At 38.0% G+C, this 24326-nt stretch overlaps 1 protein-coding gene across 1 annotated transcript in view; it reads right to left on the bottom strand.

The window, feature by feature from the left end:
* PRTG (protogenin) overlaps nucleotides 1–24326 on the bottom strand; it is a gene marked incomplete at both ends in the record, with an annotated part of 48773 nt that overhangs the window by 18762 nt on the left and 5685 nt on the right. The window contains 3 exons of the mRNA XM_009572266.1: nucleotides 17481–17669; nucleotides 18884–19189; nucleotides 20236–20400. Coding sequence (XP_009570561.1) covers nucleotides 17481–17669; nucleotides 18884–19189; nucleotides 20236–20400 — 660 coding nt within the window. The remainder of the gene's footprint in view (nucleotides 1–17480; nucleotides 17670–18883; nucleotides 19190–20235; nucleotides 20401–24326) is intronic.

Here is a 24326-nt window from a genome sequence, read left to right on the forward strand (position 1 = left end):
AAAATAAGCAAATACATTTCAAATATACTAGATGAAAGGGACAGAGAGAAGCACATCAAAACATAAAGCTGGGAAGTAGAAGGATGATACAGATTCAGGTCCGTTCCTCTCAAAAGCAGGTATTCCCTTCTCAGATTTTCAGTACTGGATTTTATTTCTCTTTTCTAAAAAAATGCCCTTTTACCTTGCTCAAGTACATATAATTAAGCAAATAAACACAGGTTAGCAATCCTAGTCTATTATGGTGTTTAAAATCTTGTCAAGGCTCTGGGTATGTAATTTCTAAGCCTTATTACTAGCTTCAGATAATAATATTTAATTATTTCTATTTTTAAAGGAGTTGGAATGCCAATTGATCGCACATTTTAAATAATAAGTTTTTAATATCAGATTTAAATAGTTTGAGAGGTTACAAATTGCCAACATTTTACATCTCATGGTTTCTTTTTCAATTTAAAGGTAACTTTAAACAGTTAGGTGGAACAAAGACTGTCTGTGATACTCATGTTTTCCTTTGCAAAGCAAATAACTGAAGTAGAAACTAAGCAATTTGTTCTTTGTACAACATTGTAAAAAGTTTATTTTGGTAGAAACTAGAACATATGACATATGTGAATTGGTCCAGCTAAACGGTCTGGATTTCCACGGCTTCGGATGGCTCTCGCTTATTTGTCTAAATCTGAAAAGGGTCTGTATCCCTTTTGCAGCTTTGCACTATCCCCTTAGAGGGCCCCAGGACAAACAACACCTCACACCCCCTTGCAGTAAAAACATCACCTCTCCTACTGCCCACCATCAGCAATAGCAGCTTTATACAAAAAAGTGGGGGGGGAGGGCTAGCGGGGCAGGACGAATTCCCAGCATACAGCATTTTGGCCTTTTGGAAACCACGGAAACAAGAGAACAATCTAAAGGTCTCTAATCTTTTTAAAAGAAGTGAAGTAAATCTCGAGGATTTGCTCTATTTCCTTATGGGCATAGAACATTACCACTATTGCCTGCAACGTTTTCAACCAGTCCCTACGTTTCTCTTGCGCTTTAGAGAACTGTTAAATTGCACAAGTAAAAAGCTCTCTTCCAATATTATTCTAACACCACACTCTAAAACTAGCCGACACCCTTATGTTAACTAGCCTGGCTCACCGTTTTCAAAGTGAGCCCTCAAAAGCTTACTTGAAAGCAATACCAGAGGCCTGGACAAACACCTAATTTTGATCTTTTGTGCTCGTCTTTTCTTCTGAGAGACCTTTTCTTTTGTTGCTGCCCAGTAGAAAGCACATAGCTCACTGGTCCTGCTTTGAAAGATGAGAGCACTGCCCCTCAGTCCACCCCTCCGAGCACAATCACTTTAATGGAATTATGTAGAGAGGCCATCTCTGGAAGAAGAAAGGGAGAGCGAGGGGGGAGGGAAAAAAAAAAAGAGTGTCCGAAGGAGCCAGCAGAGCCTTAATTACCCCCAGTTACTAACACAGATATGTCCACTGAGAATTCACGCAGTGGTCCAAATAGGATGTGCCACCCCATACAACAGGTTCCCTTACATACAGCAACTGACCCGTGCACGTGTGACAGAAAACAGCTAGTGAATCAAGCATCACAGCAGAGGGTCAGGAAAAAAAAAAGGAAAAAAAAACCCAAACCACACAAATGCCGCTACCAGCACACCTCAAAACAGGAGTGTGCTATAAAAGGTTCTTTTCCATAAGACGGAAGAGACTGAAAAGATGATCTCCTCAGTGAAGACCAAGGAGTTGCAGATAGGAAGGAAATTCAGACAATTTGCCTGACCTTCATGCTAAGAAGAATACTTCCAGAAAATGCATCTAAACACAATGCAATAAGCACTCCACCAAGTTTGGTTTAACATCTGTTTAGGTACCAAGCTCTATCATACATATGCACTGACTGCCTGACATCCAGCATCACCTTACAAACAACACATTTTTACACAATGACAAAGGCAATCTGTTCACAGCGCCCAAACTTTCCCCTGAAGCTGTGAAATAAATTTTCTTTCAGAACCAACATTTTCTGCTGGTCTGTCATGGACTCCCCATGCCATTTTGACCCTTTTGTGCAGCAAAATGAAAACACTATCTATCATTACTTGCACCGCAGTGACTTTCTAGGAGGTGCACAGTTTCATTGCAAAAACATCTGTGGTCTGGTGACTCTTCTCAGATCTCAAGCTTTAGGAGTTGTGCTGTTGCAAGCATGACTGCAAGATGCAAAAGTTTCAGGTAGGGCAACTAACAATCAGTCTGGCTCTCTCCTCCTTGAGAGGGCAGCAAGGAACTGCACTACAACACATTCAAATTGGTAGATGTAAAACAAGTCAGTCATGACAGGAAAAGAAATAAAGTATATGCAAGTAGAAATCACCACTATATTTTTCTTCAGGCAAATATGGGCTACATAGCTTATATCCAGCTGCATCTATAATTAGGGCCCAAACTTCAGTGGGACATTCTGTTATTGCAGGTGTCAAGGGCCATGTGTGCTCCCGCTCACACCGCGCTCCCTTTTATTTGTCAGACACCAGGCTGTGGTGGTGCACCTACTAGACAGATAGATACCTAACCTACACTCTGTGTCCATGGGCTTGCTGGCATGCACAGTTGCGTGAGCACTGAACTATTAATATACAGACACTTTGCAGATGTAAATAAAGCAACTGCTTAATGAAACTCAAAATTTGGCACTCATTTGTTGAATTCAGGGTGGAGGGGCAAGTTAACCTAGAAGGCTGACAAGTTTTAGAGTGAATTTGCTAAACTGACACATTTGTCATAGACTGCCAGTTAGTCTGATCTACATTTACTGCTTCCAATATGACAACTCTCATACTTCATTTGCTGAAGTTAAATCCAGATGCATTAAAAAAAGCTTAAAATAAAAGGCTGGCATCGAGCTTCCTTCGTACACTACTTTTAATGCAAAGTATTAATTGAAAACTCAGCATATAATGATAAACATTTTCCAATTACACAAGCTAATAAACCAGGAAGCAGGGAAGACAGCTAATAGCACTTGTAAAGAGTCCAACTCAAATGCCTTAGCTCAGCAGGTAATTTCACCTGAAGTGTGGTGGCATGAGGACACAGGTCTCTGTTTCCTCAGCCATGAAATGCATTGCAGTATCTCTCTCCATACATGAACGTCTGTTACTTTTCCCTCACTATCTTCTTAGATGCTTCATTCTCTACAGCCTCTCTGACTGGTTACGTATCTTTGACATTTAGCAAGGGTATTCACTTTAATTACATTTAGACTATGCTGAACAACCTCCCTAGTGGTTTGGCGCAGCAGCGTTATTTTTAGCCTTTACATTTTCAGGCAGCACATCCCAGACTTCTAAAACATGCCCTGAAGAAAATTTCCATTTGTAATGATAATAAAAGTATCCAGGACCCTACAATGTCCTTGGCTCTAATATGCATCGCTGTTATATTCAATGGCACACTGGCATGAGCTATTCATAATGATTTTTGTGGTAGGAATTTGCACAGAAAAGTGTATTAAAAGAACATAGTAAATGACAACTTGTCACTAGGCGATGAAGCCTGATATACTACACACTTACATTCCTTCTCGAATGCTTTCAGTGAGCTTAAATTTGGTACAAATACCCATCTAGAAGGCCAGGAGAATTTGCTTCTCTGTAAAAATTATAGTAACTTTTCGTCTCCACACTGATGCCTCCCAAAACCGTATTTCAATGGCATCTTGCATTCATCTCTTTCCAGGCCAGGACTCTGCTCTTCTAAGATAATTCACCAGAAGGATTACTCAGTCTATATTAGTGGCAGCAGCTGTGCAAGTTAATGTTGTTGTTGCTTTTAGTTAAATAGATGTTAATGGTTTGTTTGAAGGCTATTTAATTTCTGGAACAGTATTCTTGAAAGCACCATAGACAGATCTTGCAAGTGGTGTAAAAGGGTCAACATGTGCAACCTGAATTTGGACCTAATATTCTCAGGAGCTCAAATCCTTTACTCACAGTAATTCTCTGAACTGTGTTCCGAGTACTAATACACTTCTACAAAAATGTTGTTTAATGTCCATACAAAGAAGCATCTAAACAACAAGAATAGCCTGAAAGATTTCAGGCTTCCTGAAACTTTTGAAAATCTTTTGCTCTTCTGACTGACAACACAGCACCTACTATTTCTTTTACACTTTGTGGTGTTTTGTAAAGACAAAAGTGTATTTTTCCCCCACTTGGAAATGGATTACAACATATTTTTAATGTAAATACTACTTACTACAGGTAAATACTACTATACTTTAAAGGATGCTCAGAATAGCACAGAATAGCAATAACAACATGTAAAAGTAAACTACAACTTTGCAGAATCTGGAATAGAATTTCACAGATTGTGTCCCTTTTTCCATGAATGCTTTTTACATGTGTATAGCATTTTCCATAATCATATACGGGGGAATTTAGTCTGGCTTAAATTTTTCCTTCAAAATGTTTTTATTTAACTTTTTTTTTAATAAACAAAATCACTTCTCATGGGAAGCAATGCTGTTGTCATCAAAATGTTTGACCACAGACCAGTTGTAATTTAAATCTTTCGCCATACCTACTGTATTTTTTAATTAGTTAGTTTTGTGAAGAAGAACAAGCATTGAATACATGTCAAACATTGTATTAACAAACTGAAAGGTACAGAGTAAAAGACTAAGAGACTACTCATAATCAAGGTTATTTTTGTTATCTTTCCTAATGCATTCAAGATTTAAATCCAAGCTATGTTATGATCTTGACTGAAAAAGGGAGAACAAAATTATCTTGATGTAATTCCTCTGCATATGAAGTTTATACAACACTTAGAATATGGAAAGCAGTCTGACTGATTGATTACTTAAGTAAAATAAACACACAACTACTTAACTCTTAGCTAGCTATCTTCCTTTGTATAATTAAAAGGGTTTCCCATCATTAATTCAGTTTTACAAATGCTAAGTTGAGCCTGCAGTTTGATGAGCATTTTAAACCAGCATTAGCCAACACTGCTGCTGAAAGAAGCCAGCCTGCTTCTCCTCACCCTTCAGCCACTCACTCCTGCCACAACATTCGTTTGGCGAGTTATTTTTCTTTCAGGCCAACTCCCACCCTGTCCCTGTGCAACCACACAAATGTTAATGCAAGCACAGAGAGGAGCAGCACAAATTAGCACAGACTGGTACGCAAGGAATGTGGGGTGTTTTCTTCCAAAAGTGCCAGCTTTTGCTACTTTATTGTGCTCCGAGTTGCACTTTGATGAACTCGGAGAACTAAGTGACATCCCAAGGCGACAGAGCAAGCCACTGGCAGAACCACCTTGCTATTCCCAGTTGTGGCCAGCTGGTTAGGACACAACACAGCCATAACAAGTCTGTTTCATCTTATGCAGCCTGGTGAAATCATGAACCTCAAACCTATCCACACAAACACTCCAATGATAGAATAGCCGTGTTATGAATTTGTTTATAAAGGAAGTTTCCCTCAAGGGGGAGCTGTTATCTAATAGACTGAATGCAAAGCTGGAAATCTGGAAATTTACAGCTCTGTTCTGTCACTGATTTCGGGGGTATCATACCACACTCAGTTTAAACCATCAGTACTGGAGCAACTCCATGAAAATGGCTCTTCTCTTCCTTGTTTTTCAGGTACCCAGTTTGTAAGATGGGGCAGTGAACACTCATCCACCTGTGAAACTCATTGGAATGGTTACAAAGCGCTACAAGAATGCGGCATGTGTTATTAGCAGAAATAACAAAGAAAAGTGGATATATGAGTAACTGCCTAAAGTGGATTTTTGTCACACCGCTCCAAGCTGCGTGCTTCAGCTGCCTTGCATGGGGGCACAAGGGACAACACAGGCTCTGGGGTCCCACAGGGGAGATCCTCCTGGCTTCAACAAGGGGGAAAGATGACCCTTCAGGGGCAGATCTTCCAACAGGGAGGCTCAAGCAAAAGAGGGAGGTGTAGGCACTGCTGGGCTAGCCAGAGTACCTTGGACTTGTGCCTGCACTCTGAATCATGCTAAGCAATTCACCTTTCTGTCCTACAACATGACTGTGCTTTAATGCTTTTCTGCAGGCATTTTATTGGGTTGATGGAAGCATGATCTGGCTGTCATTTCTGAAGGAGAGGGATGATCATCATCGCATAATGACAGGGCTCTTCCAATCACAGCCCATGTGTACCTGTCTACTCTGCTTGGATAACATACAAAGACTTAATACATCCAAGCCACCCCTGAGCAAAGTTTTCCAGCACAAATAACTGGTAGGGAGCGCTACAGCTATGGGTTTTCCAAGGCAAGTGGTTGTCACCGAGGCAACAAGGACTGATTGGAAACGAAGAGAAATTACATAAAGGCAGGTGAGAAGCAGTAAGAAGGTGGCCAAAAGACATGAATAGAGAAAAAAGGCTAGGTTAGGCCAACATTCACAATTATCATGAAAATAAAAATTAATACAAAGGACTAATATAGTAAGAGGTATGCTTCTGATGGAGAAGTGCTGGACTAGACTAAGACAAAGAGGATCAGGAAGCCAGAAGATACCCTATTTTTCTCCTAATGGTTTCTATATACACATGCAAATATAGATACAGATACACAGATAGGCAACAGGCTCTGAGCACATCCCTCCCTGCGTCTTAAATATACAAAGGAGAAAGTGGGGAATTGATGGGTAAATGGACGCAAGGCACAGTAGTGCAACACCTTCCCATCTGCCTCTCTTCCCCCACATACACCATCCTACCCTACTGCTTCTAAACATCTCCAGTTCAACTGCCTTAAAAAGCCCCGAGATCTGATATGCAGACCACATTTTCAAGATGTATTTGCACACAACATTTTATATCTCCTCCTTTGTCTGAATATACAAATGTGTCAGTTGTACAAAGAGCCACAGCATGCACGACTGGATGGACACAAGAGGCAGAAAACTCTTTAACTGGTCCGCTAAACAGGATCAAGAATGTATTTCCCTGTCCCAGCTTCAACAAACATGTGCAGTAACAAGTATTTTTGTTTTGTAATGATAACCAGCTTGAGTCGGGGTACAATATTCAGCTATGATAATGGTAAAAACACTGTGGAAGTGAGTATAAATGCTGAAATACACTTTTTATGCAAAACTTACTTTACTAAACTTTTTTCCCCAGATGCAAAAAATCACAGGTTTGGAAGAGCAGTTTCACAGCAAAAGCTGCTTCTTCCAACACAAGATTGTTTTTTTCCCCACTTCCCGCATACCCTCCCTCATTTGCCACAGAAGTGTGACTCCAGGCAGCCTGGAAAAAAAAAAAAAAAAATTTGGCTTTTCCACAATTGCATCTTTTCCCAAAACAGAAAAATGCTTCTGTTAGCAATAATGCCTTCATGGCAAATATATAACCAAGGTGTTACTCAAGGCAGGAAAGCTATGAGAAAACCTTTTGCTTAGCTTTATAAGTGCATTTACTTATCACTAACGCAGAATTTGCAAAGATCCCCTACTATTATCTTTTCCCATACAACTATCACAAGTGGTAACATGACCCAAAAAAAGTTAATGCAAAAAAACTCAGGAGAAATTAAGTTAACATTTTGATCGCAACATCTGGATTGTTGTTAAACAAAGGAAGAAAATAATTTAAAAAAAAAAAAACGGGAAAAAATTAAGAAATGTAACTAGCCCTTTACAGCAAATGTTTTCTTCTGTCCACTCTGAAGTCTCTTTCATGTGCTAATGGTGGCATTTTTTTAAACTCTTCCCCTTTGACTTACTCAGACCTTTAAGGACCTCACACATCTAATGGTTCCTCACATTCACCAAGAACAATCAAGAGAGGTCTGGGGGTTGACATGCAGTATGATTAATGGACAATGTTGATTTAATTTCCTATAACAGGAGTTTTCTCTAAGCTTTCTCCAAGGAGCAGTTCCTTTGCAATCCAGGACTTAAGTATTTTACTAATGAAGTCCAATAAATAGCAAATTAAATAATGCTGTCTCCCAGAGACAAATCCTCCCATTTCAGGAAAAAATTTAAAAAAAAAAAAAAAACCAACAAAAAACCAACCACCATATTTAAAGTTCTGTTTAAATCTAAAAAAGGTTGTATAGCAAAAATAGTTGTTGGGGGCTTTTTTGTTTGGTTTGGTATTTTGTTGTTTTGTTTAAGAAACTTAAGCAATTATCTGGTCACTCCTGTCATTGTTAAGTGCTTGCTCTTTTTTCTCTTTAAACAGGGGTACACATTTAACTTAATTTCCACTTCCAAGAAATGAGTCTTTAATTATTGGTCACTTTTACATTATAGCTATTAAAATGTATATTATTACATATTCATTGTAATACTTAGAAACATTTCAAAAGCAACTTTGAAGATCTTTATGTAAAATAATTTACAACTTTCTTGGTGTAAAGAGTGATCAATATGTCCTCTTCATGAAGCAAATTTTAACTTTCAGCTCCAGCAAACGAACAATGAAACACTATTTGCATACATCCTAACTGTTACTCAATCAACATGACACAATTTCCCAACTGAATTCCCACACAGGTTTAGCTTTAAATGGTGGAATTTCTACCCCAAGAACGCAGAGCAGCAGAGAGCATTTCCTGCAAGATTCTAATCGCTTTCCCAGCACTGAAAATTTTACCTTTAAATACTTTGAAGATGACATATTGTGCTTTATTATAGGCTGGCAAGTTGTCTTGCCAGAGTGCAAAAAGTCTCCCCCTCCTATGCCAAGGCTTTGCAGCACTCTTGATTCCAGTTCTTCAAGTTGTGACACAATTAGTCTGATGTCCTTAGAGAAACAACTGCATCTGACTCAGATATGGGGACAGTTGATAAAGAGACAGAAAGTCCCTCAAAAACAGGCAACAACCCTCCATGCTACTGGAGTGGTCCCATGGAACATAATCTCTCTTGTTACCCTAGTAAAGACTGTATCTTTACAGTTTTACCTTTCAAATTGCTACAAGACATTGTCCCATGAAATAATGAAACTTCCCTCATCCTGACAGCTCCCACTATCTCTCTAGAGAGCCAGGCTTAACTCGTCTTAGCACTCTGTTTTGTTTTTTGAAGTACAGTACATTCAATTTTTATTCTGCACTTGGGTATCTCCTCCCTCACCATGTCCTTCCCCTTTAAAGAGCCACTAGCTTGGGAAGTTAAAATGAATCACTGCAAAAGTCAAGGCATGTTTAAATGAGGATGTCAGGACTATTTTCCCAGATAAATGGGTTCAAATTGGAACAGTTCAGAGAGCATGTTCAAGAAGGTTACATAAAAATGTATTAGGCAATCCTTCCAACATACAATCAACCTGCTTCTGAAAGATATTAACTGCCTAAGAGAGCAAGAATGCATGCAGACAAATTAATAATTTTCCATGAGTTTTAGAGCCATTTCGTGACTCTGTAGTTAATTCAAAGAAAGCCTAGAGATCCCTTAGTGTCTTGCCATATGCAACATCTTAACACCAAAACCAGTTATGCTGCTAATGCAGATGTTACAGATTTCAGTATTCCAGCGCGTACTGAAGTTGATTACTGGCTAAATCAGTAACCTATTGAGAGGCTTGATGGTGTAATTTAAAATTGACAATTACATTAAACATTAATTAAAGCTTTCCATTACAAGTGATCTGTATGAAAACAACATTTAATTTCAAAAAACAAAAACATGCGCAGAAGTAGCTGTGATGTAATTTTAAAAAAAGAATTGATAAGTCCAATTTCTTTAATAGAGGCAAACTTAAATGCTGTCAGAAAGAATACATGAAAAAGTAATCTTTTTTTTTTTAAGAACAAAAATTAAAGTGAAAATATGTAATTATGATACAAATCTGCAATAGTGCACAGTGCAAGAGAAATAATGGCAGAACTACACAGGAAGGAAGGCACGACATTTTTACAGATGTGGCACTTGAACTGCATAAGTATGCAGCATTAGCAGCTGATAGTTAACTGGCCTCTCCTCAGCAAATCTGCTCAGAACAAGCTGATATTTACCTAGGATTCCCTCTCAGTCGTGTATAAGAGTGCTTAAATAAAGCTGAGCCAAAACCACAGTTGTAATGGATGCCATGCCAATAAGCTCTAACAAAGGGCCACATAGTTAAACATGAGCTTCAGTTTTGTTCAGTAAGAATTCAATTTACAACCTGAGTCAATCAATTTTTCATCTGAACAGAGTAGTTAAATATTTTTCTGCCGTAAGGGAGGCATGAACCAAGTGAGTGAGTCTGCAAATCAGTTTGTCTGGTCACCTCATGTCAGTATATTTTCACTGTGCAACTCCTGATACTCCCCGCTCGCTTGTCCTGGTACACGTCAAGCTGCACATGGACCAACAACTACATAATCAGAAATGCTGCACAAGACAGAGGTTTGATTCCTTCCCTGCCTCTGCCACCCAACCTAGTTCTTGCACAAGTAAGAACAGTGAATCTGAATCTAAAAGGAGCTCTCTGCTACAAACATATCTAGAGAAATTACTAGCACTGACATAGATTTGAAACAAAACATGATATGACTGTCTGTAAATTCCAACAACAAAACAGAACAAAAACCAGTTTGATCTCTATTTACACTTACAGCCTGTAAAATGCGATATGGTTACCAAAGAGGTAAAAGCTTATCAAAGCAGCATTTGCTTTGGTATTTTGCAGGTAAAAAAAGTTACAGGGTACTAAAGCCCCCTCCCTTCTTTCTTTTAATCTGTAAGGGTTTCTCCCCCTCCCATTTTAAACCCTGAAAGAAAAAAACAAGGGGAAAAAAAAATGATATGCAGATATGCCACGTCTGCATTTGGAAGACAGGCTCATTTAGAGTGGTGACAGGTCTGCCTTTCATGATTATGAAGTAAGGACTGTGTGTCTCTTGTTTATTGACATGTAAGGGAAGCGCACTATCGTACCAGGACTAGCCAAGAGCTCGGGTTTGTTAAGTACAAATATACCTAAACTGCCATGTCTGCGAAAGAGAAAGAGGTCACAGTTAGCCGAGGAAGAGGTTGCTTTTAAATATGCTCAGTCTACTTCTAGGGCTTTTGGTTTTATTACTGTGCAGTATGACCAATTCCTCCTCCCGTCTCTCAGCAAATCTCTTATGTTTTAGCTGATAAGTAGTAGTAGCAAGCCTGTTACACACAATCAGGAGAATTGACAGATAAGAGGTTTAGTTTAAGGATGTAATCAGCGTGAGTAAACACTAGACTGACCCAGCTGTAAACAGTGGAAATAAATGATAATATTTGTCCTGGTCACCTACTGAGCTATTAGACACTTTTCACTATGTAACAATGTAAATATAATGGTTACAGAATATACAGCATACAGTGCTATCATCTGGTTTTCCAAGCAAGAGAACTGAGCTTTTAGTTGATCTTTATAAAGAACTAAAGCAATTTCTGACCTTTTTTTTTTTTTTAAACAGAGCTGTAGTTTGTTCAAATCAACATTTCAGTAACTGTAAATGTCTGATCTGATATAAAATAACTCAAGCAGAAATAAAGTATATCTGTAATACTAGATTATATTTTATTGAATGGTATTTGAGAACAGTTAACTATGAAATTTAAAAAAAAAAAAAAAAAAAAAGAGTGTTGAGGGAGAAGACCTGTGTTTCTTTCACATAATTTTATGAAACTGTAGGAATGCCTGGCTCTTGAATTTGTATGGAAATCCCAAGCTAAATTTCCATAGTAACTTATAACCAAAAGTAGTACCAATTCCCACATACACAATTTTGAATATCCCAGAATGTTCAGATACAAGCATGTGAGACTACATTTTGATACCAACAAAACCCAGGATAAAACTGAAATTATAGCCCTAGCTGTCAGAAATAACTACATTAAGACATGTAATGCTCTTACAGTATTCTTTCTCAATATTACAGCATTTGCAGTTCTTACTGAGAAAGATGTCAAAGAGGTCATTAAGTTTCTAAAATTTACATTTTTGTAGCACATCCATTGCAATATGGTGCAAACAAAAGCACTATGTCATATCTGACCATCATATCAACTGCTTTACAAAACTTCATAACCACTTTTACAGAATTATTACAAGAGACTTGGGTGACATGCATCAGGTAGTTTAATTGGAGAAATTCGTTGCATTGATTCTTCTTACACACCTTTATTCAATTTCTATAGACTGTAGAATCACCTTGTCATCTTTGCTGCCCTGGACTAAAGTTTAGCTATAATCATGGTTGCAACGCAATATAAATAGATACAGGGGAAACTAAACAACTGAAGGCCATGTCTCTGGGGGAATGATAAGTGTGGAAGGTAGTTGGCTAATTCTTTTGCACAAACTGCCTTTTCAGAGGAGAGTGCCATGCAGGGTCGCAAAATGTATCTTTGTGTCATTTAGACTTTGACAAATTCTTCACTTGGAAATTTGGTCCAAGTCGGGGCCAAGGGGGGATTGCACTTTCCCTTATTTCTCCTCTCTGCAACTGGAAAGAAGTAGGACATAGAAGAGCTTTCAGGGAGGTTTTTCTGATTAGGACCAAACTTTTTGGAGTAAATAGCACAAATGAGTCTGACAGAATCTAACCATTTTTCCAAAATAATTAGATTGGGGCAGAGGAAAAATGCTACCCGGTAATGTAAAACTGGAGTACCAGGAAAAAAAGCAAGGGGTTGTGATGCCCCTCATGTTAAACAGCTTAGATGACCCCAGTCAGCATAGAATAAGCTTTCCCAGAGAGAGCTTGCAGTCTCTCCAAGCCTCGGAGAATCACCAATCAATTCTTTTTTTTTTTTTTTTTTTTAAAGCAGATAGACTCCATTTCATAGCCATCAAATCACTTGGCAGTTTCTGCCCAGTGCCCTGCAGCCTGCAAGCGCCCCAAACCCTGGGGAGCCAGCAGTGCTCCTGAGGGCTGTTGCTCCCAGCGCAGGACACTCCATTCCGCAGGCTCTCCGGGCTGGGGCCTTCACCAGGGAAAGGCCAAGGTATGTGGGCTCCCACGCTCAAGGCGTTTTCACCAAAGCTAACAGACCAGTTTTTCCATCCCCTAAGGTGTCTGCCTGAAAACGGTTATTTACTGTGATACTATCTTGTATGCAACAGAAAAAAAAGAGCACCTAAGGTACGCACATCTCTGCCACAACCTGCTTGCCTCAGGGTTTTGTGTGCATTTAGTGAGTCCCTATGTTAGCCTTGTCACCGAAGTGCAACTTTCTGAAATCCTCACTGTAACTACCATCACTCAAGGTGGTACAGCTCCCAGACAGCAACTACGGAAGGATGAATTAGCAGAGTGAATTCTTGCTTTCCTCCTTCCCTCCAAGCATAGAAGGCATTAATGGCACAAGAACATGTTGCATTCCCCCATCACCAGTGGCATTCGTTTAATTAGTAAAAATATTGCTGTTACTAGCATGATAAGAACTGAAAAATAAAAAAAAAAAGTTCAGAGAGGGAGACTTCCAGGCAGCTTGAAGAACAGCGTTCTCGTGTTACAGCATCAGAATTGATTGTACTTTCTTGAGTTTGTAAACCAAGAAGCTGAATTTGATTTTACTCTCCCTAGATGAAGGTTCCAGGATGAGATTCCCATCAGCATTACAACCTAGTTATGAAGAGTTCCTGGCTCCAATAAACCAGAGAAGCTCAAAATGGGTTCTTCTAAGTCACTGCCCTTCTTGTACAGGTTCCGTCTTCCTACTGGTCATATAGCTGCAAACACAGTGAGCTGTGACAGGCAAACAGTCCACTTAGCACAGTAGTACGTACCAACAACATTGAGGCAGAGATGCATATGCACATGCTTAAAATCCTTTTTGAAAAAAATAATTTGAAGACATTGAAAGGGGGAGACGAGCTTCTCTGGACACTCCCTTTATTTTAACTTTCAAGCTTTGCCCATCCCTCTCCTGTTGCACAGCAAGAAGATTCCCAAACAAACTCTTTCACCAAAAAAACTCACTTCAGATTCTGAACACACATATTCTGAAACATTACAGAAACAGAACCTGTACCAGCAGACTCATCAAGTCTCACAATGAAAGACCTTCTGTTAGGGAAAACTTTCTAGAGCAGGAGGAAGCAAAGGAGGAATTAAAAATAGAGGCAAAAATGCATGGTATGCACCCAAGGGTCTGCTCCTATGGCAAATTCAAGTGATAATGGAATTCTACACTGGACTAGGAAACGGCCTGCTATTGAAAAATAAATGCCAAGACCTTTAACACAAACAAATGTCTATGTGAAACTGTGGATATTTGTTTTGAGAATGGCAGCCCTGACTCTGGTCAGATCATTTAATTCTATTTACATGGTGACTATCATGCTAAATAATCCAGTTTAAAAATACACAGAAGTAACTGGGTAGACCTACACTGGAGGAAAAGAGGTCAGTTCTCAAAAAACAAGGTAGGAACCAACAAGAGATTAAAACATACAGCATAATATTCATATTGCTATATTTCATGTTCAATCATTGTAACCTATTTTACACTAGCATTGCTGATTCTGCTTTACCTATCACACTTGTCCCTCCATCAAGAGTCCTGTAGACATTTGCAAATCATTTACAGTAGTTATAGCAATGATATCAACAATCAATGCAACCAACAGCGCTTACAGTATCAATGCTAATGTTCTCTTTGATTAGAGAATATTATGAATTCTGATTTTGTGATGCACTTCAATTGCCACAGAATAAGGGAACCGTCTTCTTTAAATACACAGATTTTGCACAATTGGCAGTTGTACCAACATCTGCAGAAAGTTCCATGGAGTATTGACATGCTCCAAATGTCACTAGAAGTCTATCTGCAGTTTATTAACTATGCAAGAGAACAGCGAATGGTAGAGCAGCCTTAGGTCATGACAAATTAAGACATGCAGAGGGAGTGTTTTGGAAGCCACATAACTTTAGTGGCGACAGATAACGCTTGAGAAACTACTCTATCTTTGCCAGTGGGAAGCACCTAATACTATTAGCATATTCTTCCAAATTAGGAATAACCTTTTCTTTTGACCACATTATCCAACATACATGAAACCAAAAATCTTAACACACACCTTTCCCGTTCAGTTTTCACACTTGCGGTATTCTACTAATTCCTGTAGCTCATAATGAAGACATTTATTTTAAAGAGGCTGTCAATAAATCAGTAGTTTAGTGTCCTCAGGAGAGGCAAATGGATGACAGAACATTAGTCCTCAAAGCCTCTGTCCAGTTCATGAAGATTCAGTTTACCATAGTCACAAAACCTAGAGTGGTGGCTTGCCTTGTTTTATCTCAAATTCTTCCAGATAGGACCACTTCCTAATAAGTAGTATTTTAAATTTCAAATGCATAAATAAAATAACCTTGTCCAAATGATTTACATTACTAACAAGAAATAAAAAGAAGAGCAAATCAGAAATGCATGGATGTTGCTACAGTCTTTGCTGGGTTTATATATTGCATGTAATTTTACCTGCTATATTCTCCAGATGTGCAGCTGCCACAGGCAGAAAAAGGTTGGTTGAGACTGTTTTCTAAGAAATAATTTAGCATGCACAAGTATTTCAAGTAGGCAGCTTCTCAATGGGTAAATACAGTAGTCAGACAGGCACTGTCACTATGAGAAGTCTATGTGAACTTTCCAGGCTTCAACATATGTAATCATCTTAGCAGTGGAAAATCACGACCTAATCAAATTTCCTGTGCCAAGTGAGTCTTTTGTAGCTGTACCAATGAATGCCTTTTTCTGTAAATGCTACAAAGCAAACAAAAATAAGAAACCAGCAAAAAAATTTACACAGGAAAACTTCCCATATTTGATATATACTTCAAATAACTCAATACATCCCATTAAAAATAAAAAAAAGATGATTTCTACTGAAGTTATTTGAAAAAAATACTCTTCAGTGGATCTAACCTATGGCAGCATAAATTACGCATACGTGAAAAATATAAATGATGGCAATCAGATTATATGGAATGTATCATGTTTTGGTCACCATATTTAGATACTTAGAATTATGATAGGGAATAAACATTCAACACATCATGTGCACCATGACTGAATGGTTAACTCAAGCACATGAATTCTTCCATGCCCACACCTCCTGTAATTCAGTTAACAATGTGACCATGTGAAAGTTGTAATTTCCCAAACTCACTTTGTTTTTGTTTTCTCCTCTGTCTGCATGCTTACTGGAAAGAAAAACCAATAAACACACACACTTAATACACATTCTAACATAATTCTGTAAAATAATATTTTAATCTGAAGAGAATTAGTGTACTGACAAAATCCATATGACATGGATCACACAGTTACTAAGTTTTCATGTGTCTGAAATTACTGCTTTGTAACTGCATAATGAGAAGACAAAAAAAAAAAAAAAGGCATTTATGTCCTAGGACACAGAGACACCACATCCTTTCAACTCACTGCTCTTTTGTCTCACAGCTCTGTTAAACAGTCAGCTGCTGCCAAATGCTCTGACTAGAAATGGTCACAGATGGTCAGTTGTCCAGTTAACAGACCAGAAGGCTCTCCTCAAATCTCCCCGAAAATAGTATTTCAACAGTATGCAGCAGATGAGAATATCTGAGCATGGTCAAGAGGCCATTTGACCTAATTAAGACTGCAGGTCAATTTTGATGATTTAGTCAAGATTAATTCTCCACGCTACCCCTAAGTAAACTATCTCAACACACTTCAAACACTAAGTGTCAAGTCCTATATTACTTTTGTTGATTACATTATAGATCACATCTTTTTATGAAAGAAATTCTCAGTCGTATATGTAAACAGAAACACCTTCTACCTAGGGATAATACCAACACATCTGTACTAATACACATCGCAAGAGCTACATGAGGAAAGAGTCAGATGATCAATGGAAAGACTCCAGTGGGACTCAGCAAGCTCTGTGCCCTAATCTTTGTGCTCAGTCCTGCAAATATTTACCCTTACACATTAAAAATATTAACAGGATAATAACATGCACAAGGACTACTTGCTACTACGGTGAGCAAGCAGTGCTTGTTGTGCAGTATAGCTGTGACAAAGGCTACAAATAACAGAGAAATAGGCTAGAAATACCAGAGAAAAATCTTTGGCATTTTGTATTAATCTTTCACTGTTACTAGATCAGGCGTAAATACACAAAAGCTGAAAAAAAAAAGATTATTAAACTGAATATTAAAAAGACATGTCATTTACGAGCAGTGTTTACTAACTATAGTTCTGTATCTTGTGATAAGTAGCTGGCTGTCCTTCTTCCAATTTATACAAGATTTACAAGATCTGGTTATCTAAGTGTCCTGCAACACATATTTTGGGAGAGGATTATTCCATCAGCAGCATAACTCAAGCTTGCAAAGCTTACTGCTGGGAAAATATATGGCCAAACCTAACGTTGTTGCCTTACAGGTCTAATAATTTAAGCTCCCTAAGATGTCCTTTGACTTTGCTGTCTTCCAGAAAAGATAAGAAATATTTTATATACTCACCTAAACCACTGACAGTATACTCAAGATCACTGGCATCCAACAGAATTGGTCCATTCTCCTGTTGGCCTTCTTCTTTGTAATACAGCTTGTACCCTTGAATAGTTGCAGTGTCCTCAGAGTCCTGCTGCCACTGTACTGTAATGGTTGTACAGTTCATCGGCTCCAAACGCAGCTCAGGAGACTTTGGTGCTGGTTTTAGAGAAATATATATAATACTCATATTCTAGAAACAACTAATTTTCACGCAAAAATCTGGATGCCCATCAATCCAAAGTTCACTCAAGACTTTGATTCTGGCTCATCTGTGTACTTGCATAATTATTTCTTTATTATGATGTCTGAGTCCCTATAAGCTAATCTAACAACTTAATTTCAGATAAATCAGAATAGAAACATTTTTTAAATTCTGCATCTTAATTAACTAATTAATTTTATAAGGTAGTTATTTTCAAAGAAAAACAAAACCACTCCAAAGATAGTTATAAAATTACCTCCTGTTTTAAAGTGAGCGAGAGCAAATGTGATTAACAATAACATCACAGTTCATCTCGTGCTAATAATTTGCTATAGTAGTTAAAACTCAATGAAATCCAAAGTAGATGGATGTGGATTACAGCTAAGAAATAAAGTTACAAATACAAATCTACATCTTTTTCAAGCCATTCATACAAAGTTGAATGCTCTTCTGCATGACATCACTAAATAATAATGTAATCCAAGGCTCAATTATAACAACTTAAATTAGACTTCAAATATCAAGTCAATTTGCATATTCAAAACATATGTGCATTTTGACATATGCATAAGACATACATGCATCAATTCAGATCTTTTAAGTACCTGTACACACTACTAATGTGTAATGTCCCAATTTGCAGAAAGGTATTTTACACTGAATAACAATGGGGTTTGGGGTTGTTAGATTCTTTTATTCAAATTATATAGGACGGAAGAAAACCGTGTTATTATTGGAAACGAGTCTACAAGCTAAAACATTTGAGCAGCAGCATCTCACAAACATGAATTAAAGTTTCCTGCCACCATGTCAAATATGTGAACATCAACATGTGGAAACAATCAAAGATTGACACCAAAATAATACATCAGCTTTTCCTTCTCCTGTCACATATAAAGCCTTTCATAAGACAGATTAGTTCCTCTTCAACTTTTGATCCTGAAACTATGTATTAACTGCATTTAATTTATTAAAGCAATCAGAAGTTTTTGCAGATTATGCACAGAATCGTGGTTAGAACACTATTTTCTAGATCACCAGAACAAGAACATGTAAGGGGAAAAACCTATTTCACATCCTTGCACTACCTGTCAGAAAAATTTTGTAGCCTTCAGATGAAGCCTGCAATTGACCCCATCTCAAGGCTGCTGGTAACATTAGGAATTACCTTTCACACTTGTAGCTTTGGGAGTCCGGTGAGAAGTCCACAAAGATGCCTCTCCCCAGCCAATCCTTGTTGCAGCAGTGATACGAACCAAGTAGACACTGTCAGGCCTCAGGCCTTCAAGGAGATACTCATCTGAAGTCCCTGGAAGCTCCAAGACTTGGATTTTGGTCTCTGTGCTGAGGCGGAAAGACAGACGGTACAGGACCACCTGACCTCTCCTGTATTTTGCGGGAATCGGCAGCCAAGAGATGAGAATATCTGTAGGACTCCTGCTTGTCAAACTAATTTCAGGAGCTCTCAAGGGAACTAAAAAGGAAGAGACAAAACTTCTGAACTCAGGAAAAAGAGAGATGGAAAATTCTCATCTGACACCTTAGCCTATGATGAGGTGCCAGTAATGTAAGAGTAAATAATCCAAGAAGTTTTGTAGATTCTTGTTTATTTTAAGGATAACTTGACACCGCTCATACTTCTCACCTTTTGCATGCAGTATAGCCTTAGCAAGCTCCTTTCTGTAAGGCCCTCAACATTTTCTTCTCTTATTGCTGCCAGCAGTAATCAAAGGCAATCAGCACCTTACTGTTCTGACAAACTGTAAAGGTTAGATGCAGCAGCTTAAACTGAGAGTCTAGACAACAACCTGTACTGTTGAAGACTCAGTGTGTGTTCTCTTCCGCCAACCATGTAATGACAGTAGTAACTCCTGGCAAAGAGACAGGCAGACAACTGGAACTGGCAATGTTCCATGCTGCCAAAGCTTAACCCTGTCAGTATTTATTAATCAGTTCTAATGAACTATATGAAACAGTTTGTTGTTGCCATGATGTTCACATTAGTTAAATCACTGCACAGAAATAAATCAGTAGGGTCTTTTACGAAATTCTGATTCTACTAACAAGCACATAGACAAAAAAAAACCCAAACAAATTTTTTTTTTTTTTTTAATAGCAAATTTTTATTTCAAATTTTCCTTCAAAATTTGCAAAAGATGCAGTGGGTGTGCAGCTTGATTCACGTTTCAGATGCCCAAGAGAGAGTCATAGAGACTAAATCTTAGGCTATCATCAAATTCTCAACACTGCAGGAGTTCTTAAAGATTTCGAATAGTTATTTACATGATTTAACGAAATGTCTTTCAACATAGAAAAAGACACCGTGTAATATACAATGCTGCCCTGTCAGAATGTTATTTTAGTCTTATTCCTCTCACTAGCTGGCTCAGTCTTACATTGCATGTATCCAGAAGTCTCACTGACATCAATGGAAATTTGGGATGCTCAAGAGCCGTTAGCACTGGATTGCACTTTTCTATTCAGTGCAAATAAAAATGTTCACCTAAACCTTCGCCTTACCATCTTCAAGGGTGTGCTGAGTCACATGATCTGACATCTGACTGGCTCCCAGAGGCATATAAGCTACAATATAGAAGGTGTAGTTGCTGGCTGGTTCCAAGTCATCAATAATGTAATGCGTTGTATCATTTCCAATGACCACTTGGTACTCTTCATTATTTAACCCTGGCATAAAAAAAGGGTTAGACAAACAAAAATTCCTGACAATCACTAAACATCACAGTATCTTGGCTTTAAGATCTTACAAAGTTATTTCATGTTCTTCCACAGCCTACCTCTATTTTTTCAATCCTACTAAGTAAAAGTTCTTTATTGCACAGGAGTAACTGTGTCTTGCTGTTGTGTAGATTATGGTGTTTCAGGATTTTCCTGAACACGGGATGCTGAATGCAATTCTAAACCCTATTTAGAATTAGTCACAACAAACTGTGCCCAATGTACAGTAACACAACAGACAAGCTCTAATAGCCTTATCATTCATACCAAGTTTCTAAATCTATTTGTTTAGAGTCAGGGAGGTTTTTTTTCAAAACCTATTTACAGAGCCTTTCTATAGCAGACTGCAAGGAATGCAAGGGCTCTACTCCATCAATAACAAAACAAACACCCCCCCCAAAAGAAACAAACAGAAAGAATTTATTCAGCAAAAGGATCTCATTTTAGCCCTGCAAATTCTACTACATTTGATTGACACGGTTTTTCTTTAATTTGGAGAAAGGCCAGTAAGAACAGACCAGAATGAGCTTCAAAAATGTTTGGCTCCTTAGTGAGTTGTTAAAAAAAAAAAAAAGAAAAAAAGAAAAAATTCTCAGCAATTCACATTAAAATATGCATAGCAATGCATGCAGCAGTCCTTGTCTTTGTTGGGCTTTATTCCTATAGAGGAAGGCTATAAAGTGGAATAAGTGTGAAAGCTGCTGTATTAACGAACAATTCACACCAAGTGCATGTCAACTTAATCAAAACTCTGTAAGAGCCAGCTCCTCCTCTTCACAACTGCATTTATAAACAAAACGAAAGGCAAATTCCGCCATTAAGTTTTCCCACATTTATGAATTAACTTGATAGCATTTTAATTAGACAAGATTACGAGCATCTCACAACAGACTAGTTAATGGCTTGTTAATTAGGAATTGCAAGGCACGATTTCTGACCTGCTAAACAAGATCCTTGAGCTCAAATTAAAAGGACTTGTTCTCTCATTGAATGGATTGCTAGGCCTCATGCAGAGGCCCTAATGAAACAGCCATAATAGAGAACAAGGCTTGCCTTCCACCACAATCAGTGTTCCCTTTGTGCCTTTTCTAAATCACTAACAAGGAATTAACACACTCCAACATGCACGCTCATCAGACCCTTATTCTTCTTGCTACTATGACCCCGATTTGAATGTAAAATATTCTGCTTAAAGAAACAAAAAACAAAAACACAAAAAAACACCTGTTAGTTTCTTCAACTAACTTGATTAAAACACTAACTTTTTTTTTTTTTTAAATAGGGAAGAGGACCTAAACCTGTTTTTACAGTGAAACATCAGAATACTCCAGTTGTGAAATTAAATGATGAGTGATGGTATCTTTTGTATTCAAAGCACCTACCACATTGTGAAGTCTACAGAAAAAACTCTACAGAACTGCATATGATTAATGTATTATCCAGTTTTCCCTTCTGTTAAAGCTTATGGAATCATAAGCTTCAGTACAACTTAGGAGACTTAGCAAGTACTGTCTTTCTTTTGCAATAAAATGTTCTTTACTCACACTGACAAATGTGGTTCCTAACTAAAACAAGAGAGCAATATATGAACATAAATGTATAAAGTAAAAAGTTACACAAGAAGCTTTAAGCAAGTAAGATATACTCTAGTTAAGTCAGATATATCTGAGATCATTTTTAATCTTCATTAGGGTCTGAAGCAGGGTGTGAGGGCGGACTGGGGAAAGACAGGCTGAAAGGAATAATGAAAGCAATACATTCATACAAACTATTTACATTAATACATAATTGTCTAGAATTCTTACAGAGTAAATAAGGTGTTGATAACATCAACAGTCCATGTTAGCACCTCTATGGCCTGGTATGGTGTGAATGTCATCAAAAGATTTTCCTTAATATTTAATTTGCATTTCTTTAAATATAGTTGCTTCTAAATATACATTAGAGAGATGACTCATGTGATACTTTCTCACAAAGGCATTTTCTAGGTTTTTAATAATGCCTCTGATATGTGGGCAACATCCTCAGAAAGGTTTACAAACTATCACTTATAAAGCAATTATTTACAGAAGTGCAGTCCACTAGCCTTTGAAGCTCAACACCTTTTCTACAAAACGAGACAAAAGTGGTTTTATGTCCTGATGCAGATCTTCTGGTACTACCCAATCATGTTACCAAAGAAAAAAATGCATGCAGATCACCTACATTTTGATTCCCACCACTGTAATTGCTCCTCTTAACACAGCCCTCCCCACTCTCCCTGTGTGGATTTCTTTACTAACGTGAAAGGATGCGCAACAGCATTGTATTAAATAAAGTAAATATCACAAGACAGTCTGGAAAGATGAAAAAATGGTATTTGAGAAAGCAAGTTCAAATAAATCAGAGTTTTTTGGTTGGATGGTTGCTTTTGTTTGGAGTTTGGTTTGGTTTCTAAACCAAGACAAGGTACAATCTCATTTCACAAGATATAACCTTTGGACAAGCAAGCAAATGAGGCAGAGATTGCAGAAAACAAAAATTTTGCAGAAAACACATTTCAGAAGATAATTCCTTTCACTACTGTGTTTCCTGCACAAACACACACTTCCTTAAGGACAGTCTTCCAGTTTTCTTTGAAGTTACCAGGTCTCTGCTCTCTACACTGGCACCAGACATACAATTACCCGGATAACTTATCTAGTGTGACTTTATTCATATTAGCTTTAAGAGGGGGTTGTGAGCACAATACTTCAGTGACTGAAAGTGTAGGGGGTAATTTCCCGCACCTCTTGTCCTCATTATCTTTTAAAACTCTTTCCTTCCTTCCTTCAGACAAAATTCTCTTGTGTCCTGAAATATCCCACTTGCAAAAGCAAAGGCAGCTATTCCTGCATCAGTGTTAAGAGTAATTAAGCTGTCCTTCCTGTCCTCTGCTTAGCAGATGGCAGACTGGTATTCCACACAGAGCTGAGCATCTGCAGTCCTGTCCTTGAATAAACCACTTACTGAATAGAAATGGAAAAAGAAATCACTCCTAGGAAACAGAGCTGCATCGCAGCTTAGTTAAGCCATGCACCTAACAAATGTTCAAGTCTTTTGGCAATCACTTCTCCTGCTTATGAAAAATGTCTGTTGTCTATCACCTTAACGATTACCTTAGCTTAAAGCAATTACTTAATACTAAGGGGTTTTAAAATGTCTACTTACTCATTTTTATTTTAACTATCCATTCCCTTTTATATAGGAATTTATATATAATTTCAGAGACTAGGATAAACCATTCATGGCTATTTCACCATATTTTAGAGTTTGAGTATACTTTTCTCATTATAGGAGACTAAGGGGTGAAAGGAGAGAGGACTTTACCATTCAGCCAATATTCTTTCTAAGAGAAGATAATTAAGCCAATAAAGCATCAATTATTCTACTCCAAAATACATGAAAGCCAGTAAAGTCACTAGAATTTGGGGATCTAGACAAAAGAGCTGTCTCTGGTGAAAAGTTCTACTCTGTAAGCTTCCAGGATTCTATTGTATGCTCTGTCCTTCCCTGCCAAGCACACACATGGAAGAGAGTAGGCAGAAGCTCCTGCTGAGGACAGAGGGAAACCCAGGTAGTAGTATAGAGGTCCCAGGTTTTAAAGCCCATTCCTAACTTCAAAATCTGCTCACTGGAGCAATCAGACAAGGGTGAGTTGGAAGAACACTCAGTCCCACAAATGAGATGATGTGGCAAAAGCATTTTTCCCCAAGCATGCCTGTTGATTACAACATGCATTTATACGCTGGTATGCTCTGATGCAGCCCTGGTTATGAACCATTCAAATTTGACAGTCTTTGCAAGGACATTCAAGTTCTTACCACATACGAGTAGTTAAATAGTATTTAAATCAA

This window comes from Fulmarus glacialis, unplaced genomic scaffold, assembly GCF_000690835.1.
Source record: "Fulmarus glacialis isolate BGI_N327 unplaced genomic scaffold, ASM69083v1 scaffold40082, whole genome shotgun sequence".
NCBI classification, from domain to species: Eukaryota; Metazoa; Chordata; class Aves; order Procellariiformes; family Procellariidae; genus Fulmarus; species Fulmarus glacialis.